The sequence below is a fragment of the Carlito syrichta genome, unplaced genomic scaffold (assembly GCF_000164805.1).
Source record: "Carlito syrichta isolate Samal-C Ts95f unplaced genomic scaffold, Tarsius_syrichta-2.0.1 Scaffold308162, whole genome shotgun sequence".
Lineage (NCBI taxonomy): Eukaryota > Metazoa > Chordata > Mammalia > Primates > Tarsiidae > Carlito > Carlito syrichta.
Window position 1 is genome coordinate 98,514 of NW_007252258.1, and position 12,918 is coordinate 111,431.

At 37.4% G+C, this 12,918-nt stretch overlaps 1 protein-coding gene and 1 pseudogene across 1 annotated transcript in view; one reads left to right on the forward strand and one right to left on the reverse strand.

The window, feature by feature from the left end:
- Window positions 1-795: 795 nt before the first annotated feature.
- The window catches only part of JAM2 (junctional adhesion molecule 2), a 31,364-nt gene continuing 19,241 nt past the window's right edge, over window positions 796-12,918 (reverse strand). The window contains exons 7-11 of the mRNA XM_008065151.2: window positions 8,567-8,674; window positions 6,786-6,801; window positions 3,728-3,770; window positions 2,452-3,160; window positions 796-2,373 (exon numbers count right to left, since the gene is read on the reverse strand). Of these exons, the coding sequence (XP_008063342.1) occupies window positions 3,128-3,160; window positions 3,728-3,770; window positions 6,786-6,801; window positions 8,567-8,674 (200 nt within the window). The 3' untranslated portion in view covers window positions 796-2,373; window positions 2,452-3,127. The remainder of the gene's footprint in view (window positions 2,374-2,451; window positions 3,161-3,727; window positions 3,771-6,785; window positions 6,802-8,566; window positions 8,675-12,918) is intronic.
- LOC110596289 lies at window positions 11,497-11,807 on the forward strand (annotated as a pseudogene).

The window sequence follows — 12,918 nt, forward strand, 5'->3', positions numbered from 1 at the left end:
GAACACAGTAATTTAAAAGGCAGGAATGTTGGGGAGTAGAGAAAAAATGTGTGAAACATCCTGGATCAGATGGACCTGGGTTCACACCGACCCTGACTCCTCACCTAGGGTGTTTGCGAACCTGACAAGTCACTAACTCTGTTTGCTCATCTGCAAAATGATGACATTGCCCACTGTATAGCATTATTGAGATTTTATACACCCTCACCTCCATCCGCCCCCACCTCTCACACATATAAAGTGTTCAACAAATAGTTTTGTTTTGTTTTTCAGAGCATTTCTCTTAGCATTTGAGAATTTGGCAGCCATCCCAACAGAGATGATGAGATTCTAATCTTAAGCAGCTAAAGAGCTAGCCTTGTAGTTACAGATGGTAAGAGGGTGTAGTTTCCTGGGTTTTACTGAACAACAATAGGTGGATGACTCTTTCCCTGCACTGCTAAATAGGGCTAAAAAGTTTTAACAAGTTCAGCTATTTTTATCAATGTAAACTTTAATCAAACAAAGCCACCTGTGGGATGAAGGAAGTTCCTTGCAAAGTTGGTACTGAAAATCAATCAATCATTCCAGATTTAGTTAGCTTAACCCCCAACTAAAAATAAAATCTACTTTCAACAGCAACAATAATAGTTAAAACAAAGCTTGCTAGAAAAGATTTTAGAGCCCTAATCTTTATACAGCACAAGTCACGGCAGGTAATAAAATCAAAATGCTTTAAGAATTACAATGGAATTGTACCAGTTGTGTTCAAGCCCCTCAAGCAAAAGCAAATGGAAACACAAGTCTGGACACCAGTGACCCACAGATAGATGTACTTTTAATAATTAGAAAATTAGTTAGCGCATTACTATGCCCTTTGTGTGAGAGAAAGCATTCTTTATACAATGATTTTCACTTAACTGTATACAATAGTTTAAGATAATGTACAAGATATATTTGACACAAATTAAGTGTTAGATGTTCACAATCATAAAATGAATTTTGTAGCCTTTGAGATCTTTAAGAGGTTTTCAGCTGTTAGTGAAGCTAAGGCACTACATATCCCTCCCCACCGACGATATGGATTTGTGTCATTTAAACTGAAGAAGTTGATTTTGTGTGATGGTAGGTATGTCTGAAAAGGCATCTTTGAGTGGTATCCAACTTGGCACTTGCAAAAGGAAAGCATTCTTCAAACCAAAGCACATCTTCCAAATAAAGCATAAGCAATGTTTAACGTGATTTCTTACAAAAGCTTGTGGGGTTTTTTGTTTTGTTTTGGGGGTTTTTTTGCATTCTTTCCCACCACAAGTTGAGGAACTATACCAGTGGGTTAAATCCTATCTGTGCCTGCTATTTTTTAAAAATAAAGTTGTACCGGAACACAGACATGCCTATTTGCTTACTTGGTATCCATGGCTGCTTTTTTACTACAGTGACAGAGTTGAGTAGTTGCAACAGGGATTATATGGCTTAAAATGTCTATTATCTATCTGATCCTTCACAGAAAATGTTTACTGACCCCTGACTAATTAGATGACAATTTGTCCTTTGGGGCACAGCCATGTTACAGAAGCGTGACCTCCAGGAAAGGATCTGGTGAGACTCACTGAATACTACAGGCAAGTCAAAGGGGGAAAGGCTGACAACAGGTATTGTCCTGGTGCCTGGTGTCCAGGCACACTCAGTGAGTGCTTCATCCATCTGTCCAGTGCATCCTGGGGTTTGCTTTGCCTATTGGGTAGAAAGAGCAGACTCCTTTGAAAGCAGCTTTACTGTGTTCAAAGTTCTCAAAGGCAGTAAGGGACATTTTCATTCAGATTTGCCCAGAGGAACAGGACATACCTTACCCATACTTTGTTTTTAATATGAATTGAATAATCAAAATAGTTATAAGTGATAATGCATTTTCTTTAAAAAAAAAAATAGCCTAATTGCTTACTATTAAATGGATCATTGGAATTTTCACATTGTAACACTAGCTGGAGGCTTTTGTGTTTAATCATTGAAAACCACATTAGACCCATTTTTCATTTCAGCCATTTATCATGTGCCCTCTGTATATCAAGAGGGATGCCAGATGCAGGGAGTCACAGGAAGCTTTTTCATCTCATTTTTGTAGACAACTACTTCTCCCGCCATATCCCTGCTTTCCCCAGAGCAGGATTGGCAGACCCCTGGCTGTAACAGCAAGAGCTTCACCACACAATTTTGAGAGACAGAAAGATGTGAAGTCACCACTCATGCAGGGAAAGGTATCTGTAAAATTGTGGAGATTCCAGTGGTGAGCTCTGATGCCAAGGTCATTGATCCTCTTCAAAGAAATCTTAGGAGAAGGAAACAGCAGTAAGTAGCTGTAGGGGATGAAATAAGCTACTTGGGTTTGTGTTTGACCTCACAACAGTGGTGTTTTTTTTTGTTTTTTTTTTACTTCAGCTTTATTTCTTATTATTATTTTATATTTTATTTGACCCTCACAACTATGTTTAATGAAGAATTTAGTGACACACCAGGTGAGTTCTATGGTACACACCTGTGAGCTTCAGCCATTAGGTATTTCTCTTATGTTGTTGGTTCTTGGGAATGAAAGTAAACACAAAGTACAAATCCTTGGGTGTACGACCCACCCCCACTTCCTTCTGTGGATATATTAATGATAAATGAGCAGTGGAGTGGAGTAAGGATTATATTAGGGGAGAAAAGAGGATTCTGGCAGAAATGAGACCAGAGGGTCCTTCTGCATCTGCCAGAATATTTTCAGAACGTCCTAAATCAGACTCTTGCATAGAGGGTGTGTGCAGTTTATATTTTCATGCTCTGTGGATTAACTTCACAATCAGTATGTTATATTTTAGTAACTTTCTCTAGAAGTTAGAACATTGTTAACATTTCACCAAGTCTAGAATACTACAAAGTATTTTGATCCTTTTAACATAGTCCAGACACAAGAAGCCAGACTGTATTTTAGGTGTCGACAGAACTATTTGTTTAGCAAATTCAGGTGAGTTTGTGGTCATAAAAGTGATAATGAAATACCAATTTCATTTCCTCATATACTTCTTTGCAAATGTAAGACAAAGCAGAGTTTTATAATAGTTTAATAACTTGTGTAACAACTGCAGTTTTGATGTATCTCAAAAGTGGAATCTTAAATTATAAAGGATTTTGTGTGCTTGAAATCCTAGGAAAAGAAAGAAAAAAAATTTAATTAATTCATAATTAAAGAAATGGAAATCTTATGAATATCAAGTTACATTTACTGTTAAGAATCTTATAGATACAAATCAGCATATACTGGGGGTGCCAAAAAAAAAATATTCACATTTTAAAGAGATGTTATCTATGTATCACTTTTCAAAGTTGAATTGAATTATGGTAGCAATGGGTAGTATGTAGTTTGCTCAAAAGATGGTGTTCATCAAATCAATGCTAGCGTCACTGTGACAGGCAGGACAGTCAAAGAAAATGGCAGAAGCACGGTTGTCATTAGAGACGTGCAAGACCATTTTGAAGTGGTATTTGAAATTCGAGAATGTTGTGGAAGTACGACAGTAGAGGTTGAGGCTGTGGTAGCCATGAGGTTGCAGTAGCTGTGATTGTGCCACCGCACTCCAGCCTGGGAGACAGAGTGAGGCTCTGACTCAAAAAAAATAAAAAGTAAAGACTCACAATGTCCATACAATTGCTTCATTTCTCTGCTCTATCTTCTAAACACATAGCTCTATAACTATGCTTTAAAAATACTCACATTTTCACTCATTGTAGTAGCTTTAGATGAAGAACTACTCTTCCTGTTTGTGGAACATAAAAGACAATATTTACTACATTATCACTTTCAATTCTGAAACATAACCTCTTTTGTTAATCTCACTTCCATATATTTTCTCAGTAAGAACATAAACATTGATCTTAGCCAGGTAGAAAAAAGCCAACAATCCTAAGCGAATTTCTTGTACTTATAGACTTTATTCACACAGAAAACCATGCAACAAAATATCAATGTGTATGAAGTCCTGTGCATCTAAATACAGCCCAGGGGCAGTATACTAAAAATCTGTTGTGAAATTCACAAACCAGAGACTTATTATCTTTGAACTCAACATATTAACATTTTGAAAGCTTGACTATTAAAATCTCAAAATTCACTTCTTTTTCTTTTCTTTTTTTTGAGTTGGAGTCTCACTCTGTCGCCCAGACTGAAGTATGGTGACTGTCCCTGGCCACCGCGGCCTTGACCTGCTGGGCTCCGGTGATCCTTCCACCTCAGTCTTCCAAGTAACTGGAACTACAGGCGTGCACTACCACACCCGGCTACTTTTTTTGATTTATTGTGGAGATGAGGTCTCGCCAAGTTGTCCAGGCGGGTCTCGAACCTGCGGGCTCAGGCAATTCACTCACCTCAGCCTCCCAAGGCACGGGATTACAGGCTGAGCCACCGAGCCCGGCCACATTTTTTTCTAAGTAAAGAAAGTTTTACATGGTGACTAGGGTTCCAGTCATCCATTTCATCATTTAACACATTTTGAAAGCCATAGATTTAGCAAATGGGAGGAAATACGTCTAGGAATGAAGTTGCTCACTCCAAGATTACTACCTGGTTTGATAGAGATACTGACGGAAGAAAGAATAACCTCCCTCACTGCAGCAATGCCAACTTTTCTACCAATGTAAGATGATACCTCTCCTCTGTTCAAATCCCTGCAATTACTCTCCATGTTACTCCATTAGCAGAAGTCCTCAAAATGGCCTAGAGGCTCAGGGTGAGGGGTGGCGACACATTCAGGCTGCCCTCCTCTTTTGAACTCAGCCCCTTTGCTACTGCTAGTCCTGATTACTTTAACTTCAACTTGGACTTGTTCTAGGATATTATGATACAGAGACTAGGGCTGAGCCAGTGTCTGGGAACATGAAATCAATAGCAGCAAAGTCTCCCTAGGACTCTGGAGTTGGCAAACTACCTGAAGCCATGGCAACTTGAAGTAAAGGGAAGAAGGACCACAGACCCAGAGGTGGGTCTGTCATGTCCATATGTACAAGAAGGACGGTCACAAGAAAAGTTCCTACACACCAGGGGAGGTTTGGGGAATCTCACCCCGATTTCCATACACCAATGACTCCTACATTTCCAGTTATTTCCCCCAACTCCAGATTTGTATATCCAGTTACTTACTGATTCTCTCTACTTGGAATCTAATAATCATATCAAATATTAAAATTCCAAACACTCCAGACCGCTCCACCTATCCCTACCTCCACCACTTCCAAACTCTCTCCTATAATCTTCCACACTTCCATAAATGATAACTCCATCCTTCTTATAACCTTGAATTCATCTTCCTCTTCTGTTTCTTTCACAACCCACATCCAATAGATCAACAAGTTAAAAAACAAACAAACGACAATTCCAGCATCCTATCACTTCTTAGTATCTGCTACACCACCACTGGGTACCAGTCACCATTCTCTCTTGCCTCAATTATTGCAGTAGTTTCCTAACTGATATCCCTGCTTCCAGCTTTTGTCACCTTATGGTTCATTCTTACAGAGCAGCTAGCTTGAGCTTTTAGGAATTCAGTAAGATGATGATACTCCTCCACTCAAAGCCCCCCAGGACTGCCTATCTCACTCAGAACCAAAGCCAAATTCCTCACAACTGCCTAGAAGGGACTCCATGCACTCTGCCCTCCACTACTTTTGTGCATTCATTTCCTCTGTTTCCTTCACTCTGTTCCTACCACACCTGCCCCTTCACGTTCCTCAGGTATTCTAGGCATGACCAGCCTCAAGATCCTTCCATCTGTTCTTTTCCCTCTGCCTGAACATGCATGGATACCTACATGACTCACCTCCTTGTCCTCTTCAATCTTTCTCAAAAATCACTCCAGGAGTGAGACCCACCCTGACCGCCCCATCTGAAACAACAATCTATTCCAACCTGTGTATTCTGTTCTCTTATCTGCTTTATTTTTCTCCGTAATGCTTATCACCATCTGATATACCATGTGGTACACATATTTGTTTACTTTATGCTTTTCTCTACTAGAACATAAGCTCTATAAGGCAAGGTTTTGTGGGGTTTGAGGGCCTGTTTTGTGTATTGCTGTATGGCCAGTCCCTAGAACAGTGTTGCACACAAAATTGGTATTCAGTTAATGCTTAAAAAAATAACTGGTTTTTTTTGTTGTTTTTTGGTTTTTTTTTTTGAGTTGGAGTCTCACTCAGTCACCCAGACTGGAGTGCAGTGGCCGCTCCCGGCCACCACAGCCTCGACCTGCTGGGCTCCGGCGATCCTTCCGCCTCAGCCTTCCAAGTAGCTGGAACTACAGGCGTGCACTACCATGCCTGGCTAATTTTTTAATTTATTGTAGAGATGAGGTCTCGCCTGCCCAGGCGGGTCTCGAACCCGTGGGCTCAGGCAATCCACTCACCTCAGTCTCCCAAAGGCGCGGGATTACAGGCTGAGCCACCGAGCCCGGCTAAAAAAATAACTGTTAAGAAAAACTTTACTTAGAAATTTTTAATGTAGCAAAATAAACAAATATGTTTTTTAAAGTAGTATAATAGTATGCCTACTAAGTCAAATTAGAGACCATATTTCCTCTCTAGGTTATCATCATTCTCTAGGTAATATCACTTTCAAGTAGGTATGAGGTATGAGGTGATATTTCTTGATGAACTTAAGTAATTTCCCATGGGATTAAACCTACACAAATAACTCAACTTCCAACTTTTGACTTTAAACAGACGATTAATAGAAAATTAGTTGATAAAGGGGAAAGTCATGCATTGTAAGAAAGTATACTTACTGGAAGAAGATTTCTTCTACAAAAGAATAAGTATATATTGTTAATGCAAGGGTTAATATGGTATAAAACAGATTCATATTAAAATGAGTTCTGGCTTAATTTCTTTTTATTAATTTTGATTCTCAGTCACTGACACATGTACTTTCTAAATTAAGGGTTGGCAGACTTTCCCTATAAAGGCCATACAGCAAATATTTTAGGCTTTGAGACCAAGAGGCAAAATTAAGGATATGATGTAGGTACTTATACAACAAGAGAGAAAACATATTTTCAAAAATTTGTATCAATGAAATTCAAAATATATAATCATTATCATTAATGTCCTGTAATACAAGCTTACTAGTTAGAAGAATGAAATTATTTTTTGGTGGGGATAACATTTCTCTTAACTGAGGTTCAAAGTTTGTTGCTTCATATCATCAGATAGCTTGTAAATTGTTATTTGTAAAAGCCATTTTCAGCTCACGGGCCATAGAAAAACAGGTGGGGAATGGAGGGCAGATTTGGTCCACAGGTCGTAGTTTGCCAACCCCTAAACTCCAGATGAAAATGGAAGTAGCATTCTTAGCTAATGAACTCCTAATAGCAACTCTTTAATTAATTTAGTATTTTAAGATAAATTTGCTTACCAACTCCTCATTAAAAATACTCAGGTATTCTTTGTAAACATACATAAGGATGACAGGAATTTTGACTAAGTAATCTTATTTGTCTGCACTTTCACTGGTGACCAGCAGGGGACACAGCTGGATTTCATTCATAAAATTACATTACAGTGGACTAAAGTGAAACATTATATGCAAGAGTAAGTATTAATTCACAGAGCAATTATTCTTAATTATAGGGAATACCCTTGAATCCATGTCCATGGAAACATTTTATGACACATAATACCAACTGAAACGTATTAGCAGAAACTCCTTTTAAATTTGTTTTATTGTGGTATAAAATTTAAAGAATCTAAATTCCAAAATTAATATTCACAGTAAAACAATGGATCTTAAACTTGCTCATGCTATACATTTGCTTATTATTCCACTGAAAAATTCCACTTTATACACTACTGACAGTAGACCTGATGGAGTTCTGCATTTTCTGAGTTCTCAGATAATTTTAAAGACAGAGTGAAGAAATGAATAAAGGAATAAAACATTATTTTTCAATCTCACCCATTTACATAAAACTTATTGCATCATCAGATGGGAGCTTGAAGTTACCAAAAATCTAAACTTGAAGAACTAAAAACCTTGTACTGAAGCAGTTCTAATAAATACAACAGGTTTCCAAAGTTTTGATTGAACAATTTTCTACAAAATACAGTTGTCCCAAATTTGACATTCAACATTTCACTACTCTATACTTATAAAAAATTTCATTCATTTATTTAAATGAAATTTCTTATAAAACTAGAAATCAATTTATTTTGAAATATACAATTTCTAATTTAAAATAAATCTTAAAAGCATGTAAATATACTATAAATATCCATTCACATCAAATATGTCTCTTTCACTGCATTGTGCCACTCCAAGGATGCCTCTCACATTTTCTCTGGATTTCCCTGGGATTTTGCAAGGAGATAGTTCTACCTTTTCTCCCTAGATTTGCCAAAGGACTTCATAACCCATCTGCATGTCATGTTGGACACAGAAACTGCAGAAAAATCAGTGAGAAAAAGTCTCCACCATTTCTCCTAGAACTTCTTAGGAGAAACAGTGCCTCATGAGAAAACTCTGTATCCACAGGAAATTATCTATCAAAGAAGGATGACGTTCACTTACTTGAAAAGTAGCCTCTCCTCTGAGCATAGCACACACCAAGGCCACAAATGGAAATCACTAAGGCCACAACTACTACAGCTGCTATGATGCCACTTATATTGAGGTCATCTGAAATGTGAAATAAACCATGCATAAGTTCACATTCAACAGATGGACAAATGCAGCCATTAAATGGAAAAGGTTCAAGAAAGTTCCCCTTTGCAGGTATACCAGAAAGCAGTTTTGTGCTTTTGAAGCCTGTTCAACTAACTTGCTTGACATGGCTCAAAACTATTTAAAAATACTAACAGAACTTAAGTTTTGCAAGAATATTAAATTTTTAAAAGTTCTGTGAACCACCAATAAGATGCATAGTAGTAGTATTCTCTTGCATTCATTTGGAGACATATAATAATTCACAGGATTAAATATCAGGTTGGAAGCAATCTTTTTATGTTCTAAAAGTTCAAGTGTTCTACTGCCACCGCACCCCAAATTTTACTTGAAATTATTTTATATCATCATCTGTGTCAGTTTCACAAATAATGAAAATCTCAGTCTCATGATGGGGCCAGGTGTGGTAGCTTGTGCCTGTAATCCCAGCCACTCAGGAGGCTGAAGTAGGAGGACAGCTTCAGGTCAGGAGTTCAAGATCAGCCTGGACAACATAGCAAGATCCTGTCTTAAAAAAAAAGCTAGCCAGATGTGATGGCACATGCCTGTAGTGCCAGATGCTTGAGAGACTAAGGAGGGAGGATCACTTGAGCCCAGGAGTTTGAGGCTGCAGTGAACTATGCAGTGAACTATGCCTAAGAAAACAGAGTGAGACCCTGCCTCAGGAAAAAAAAAAAAGCATTTATATGGGTGTGTGTGTGTACATATGTATATTTGACCATATAGTGCCACTAAACTGTCATCCATTGACTGAAAATGAATTAAACTCCCCGAGGGTTTTCCTGTGGGTATTAAGTCATCTATTCTCTAATCTAATGTAACTGTATTTTTTGAACCCATTTGGAAATGACTACTAGTGAGAGGTTTTTTATGTCCTTTCTTTTGGATAGATTCTGTTGCCCAATAATTAGATTATGACCCCTCTAAGCTTAAAAGTCTGCAAATTGAGAACTATATTAACAATACCTTCATTCAAGTCATTAATAAAACAATGAGCATGATTTCGTTTGGGAAGGAACTATGTAGAAGCAGACACCTCCCTCCACACAACACAATTTATTAGTGTGCTCAGAGTATGGGGTTGAACTACATCTGGATCCATCTAGACATTATTTGGATCACAACTATCCATCTAGTCTACAAGGATTTCATGAGCCACACTACTCAGTCATTTGGATACTTCTCATGTATTTATTAAAGGAGCAACCCTTTAAAGGGGTCTCATTTTTAAAAGTAAGTATTAATTAGCATATGATTAAATGACACGGAGAACATATTAGGTAGCACTTTTATCAACAGTAATTTTAAATATTTTAAAGCAGTGCACATTTTGGGAAAGATCTTTTTAGAAATACTATTTAAGTGTATCTCCTTATTCTTTCCTAATACCAAGAAATATTAATTAATATTACTTCTAAAATATTAATTGACTTTTTAGCAAAAAGAAATATGATACATTTTTGGAAAGGTTGAGTAATTTGACCAGAGTAGAAAACAGTAATTATTGCTTGGGATAAATTCAGTTTGCTTGAGTATTGACAGGTCAATGAGATTCAGTTATTTATCCAAGTAAATCTTAGACAAAAAAGAACAGAAAGGGGAAAAAATTCACAGCAATTATAATCAAAGGCAAAATTAAATTCATAACTAAAACTCCTGAGAACCAAACTGTGGCTTCTATTTTCCTTGTAGTAATTTGACATTGATGAAAGGTTCAAACTGAGGGTTATTATCTGACAAAAAACTGTCCTGTAGTTTGTCAATGAAATTTGACATCTATGAGGGATTCACCCTAAAGGCAAATTCTGGCAAAAAACAAACAAACAAACAAACAAACAAAAAACTTGTGTTAAGTCATGGTTTGAATTTCCTTCAATAAAATGGAAGGCAGAAGCATAGTAAGTTAGAGGTAAGCTAACTTCTTACAACTTGTTTGCCATTTTCTGTGAGAGAATGAACAAGTTCATACAACCATATTATAATGCCTCAGTGAAGAAAACATTTAACAATAAGTATGAAAATATTTTGTGGATTTTTTTTGGGGGGGGAAGAGGCCTCCATAAAAGGGAGATATCATTTCTCTGAAAGAAAGGGAAGTAGACTGCTAAACGTCTCACTCAGTGTGAGTGTAATCTGCTGGGGTTATATACAATGGGGCAGGCCTAGAAATAATCACCAGATTCATGCTTTGCTTTCTTTCTATACTTCAAAATTTTTTTTTAGTTAACAGAGTCTAGTTTGGGTTACAAGTTGTTAGTGAAAATTCACAAAGAAGCTGAATTCATGAATTTGTATATTTCAAAAGATATAAATTCCAAAACAATACATGAAACACCTAGGATCAATGAGTGAGCATTAAACACACTAATTTCAACTTTTAAGCTAACTTATACCTAGAAAGAGTAGATATGTGTAAATCGTGTTCAAATTAAAGTGGTTCTAATAGGGAAATCAGCTTTTAAATTTTATTTGTTATTGCGTACTAAGAAATATCTGTTATTGTGTGCTAGGAAAACGTAGCTAATGACTGCATGACTACGCAAATATTTTTCTTTTCTTTTTATAGATCCTAGATCTCACTACGTTGCCCAGCCTGGTCTTGAACTCCTCGTTTCAAGTGATCCTCACGCCTCAGCCTCCCAAAGTGCTGGAATTATAGGCATGAGCCACTGTGCCTGGCCAGATATTTCTTAAGATGAGGCTAAAGTAGGCATTTAAATCAAACAGGACCATTTAAATGGAAGGAAAAATAGGTTAGGCTCGGTGGAGTTGCTACCATGGCCAGATGTGGTCATGCATCCACTGTGGCTCTCTTTGTTCCGTCATCCTGCTCTCCTGGATACCCCAGGAAGGTCCACAAGCAGATATACTACTTGGACAAGTACTTCGACAAGCACGACGAGTACCAGCATGTCATATTACCCAGGTAACTTTCCAAACAAGTAACTAAAGCCCATCTGATGTCTAAAGAGGAGTGGAGGAGACTTGGTGTCCACAGAGTCGAGACTGGGTTCACTGCATGATTCATGAACCAGAACCACATATTCTTCTCTTTAGATGACTTCTTCCAACAGGCCAACAAAAATGAAGTGTATCTGGGGATGGTCGATTAAATATTTTTCAAATGTAATGCATACGTGTATATAAGGTAGTACTCAGGAGATATTTGAAAAATGGTTAAATCATGCATCCTACCTGTGCGGAGCTGCATTCTCCACAGATACAGAGCTCAGCTACATGCAACTTATGAAGTCAGTTACCATAAGGGGATTCAGATACAATGTTCTTCTAGTCAGTTTTTCTCTTTTTTTTTTTTTGAGTTGGGATCTCACTCTGTCACCCAGACTGGAGTGCGGTGGCCACTCCCAGCCACCGTAGCCTTGACCTGCTGGGCTCCAGCGATCCTTCGGCCTCAGCCTTTCAAGTAGCTGGAACTACAGGCGCTCGCTACCACACCTAGCTAATTTTTGATTTATTGTAGAGATGAGGTCTCACCAAGTTGCCCAGGCGGGTCTCGAACCCGCGGGCTCAGGCAATCCACGCACCTCAGCCTCCCAAAGCGCTGGGATTACAGGCTTAGCCACCAAGCCTGGCTAGTTTTTCTCTTAATAGAAGTGCCTGTTTGACTTTTCCTGTTTACTTTTGTATTTATGAATTTATTTGCCTGTCACTTTTGTAAATAAAGTTTATATGTTGCATTAAAAAAATAAATGAAAGGGAAAATAAATATAAGTAGTACAAGAAATACAATATTGTGGTAAAAACCATGAAAACAGTATATGAATGAGTGAAGTTAGAAAAACACTTCATTACTGCATTAATTTTTCAACATGCTATGAGGAATTTTGTAAATAATTTTAAAGCAGCATTGAATGAGATTTTTGAAAATTTAAATAACTGCAATATTTCACTCTAGATGTCAACACTTGAGTGAGTTTGGTGGATATTATCAGTGATATAAATCCCTGAATTTTTCATAAAATGATGAGATATTTAAACTCCTGGACCCTCAGCAATTTATAGACTACAAAACATTTAACTTTTGCTTGAGAGAAAGTTTACTCAGAACATATTTTTTTAAATTATTTTAAAAAATTTAAAAAACGTTTGTTAAATATAACACTAAGCATTCTTGTCTTATTTGGGAGAGGAGTTAAAAACAGCATCTTGGCAACATATTATACTAAGCAAATTTTAAA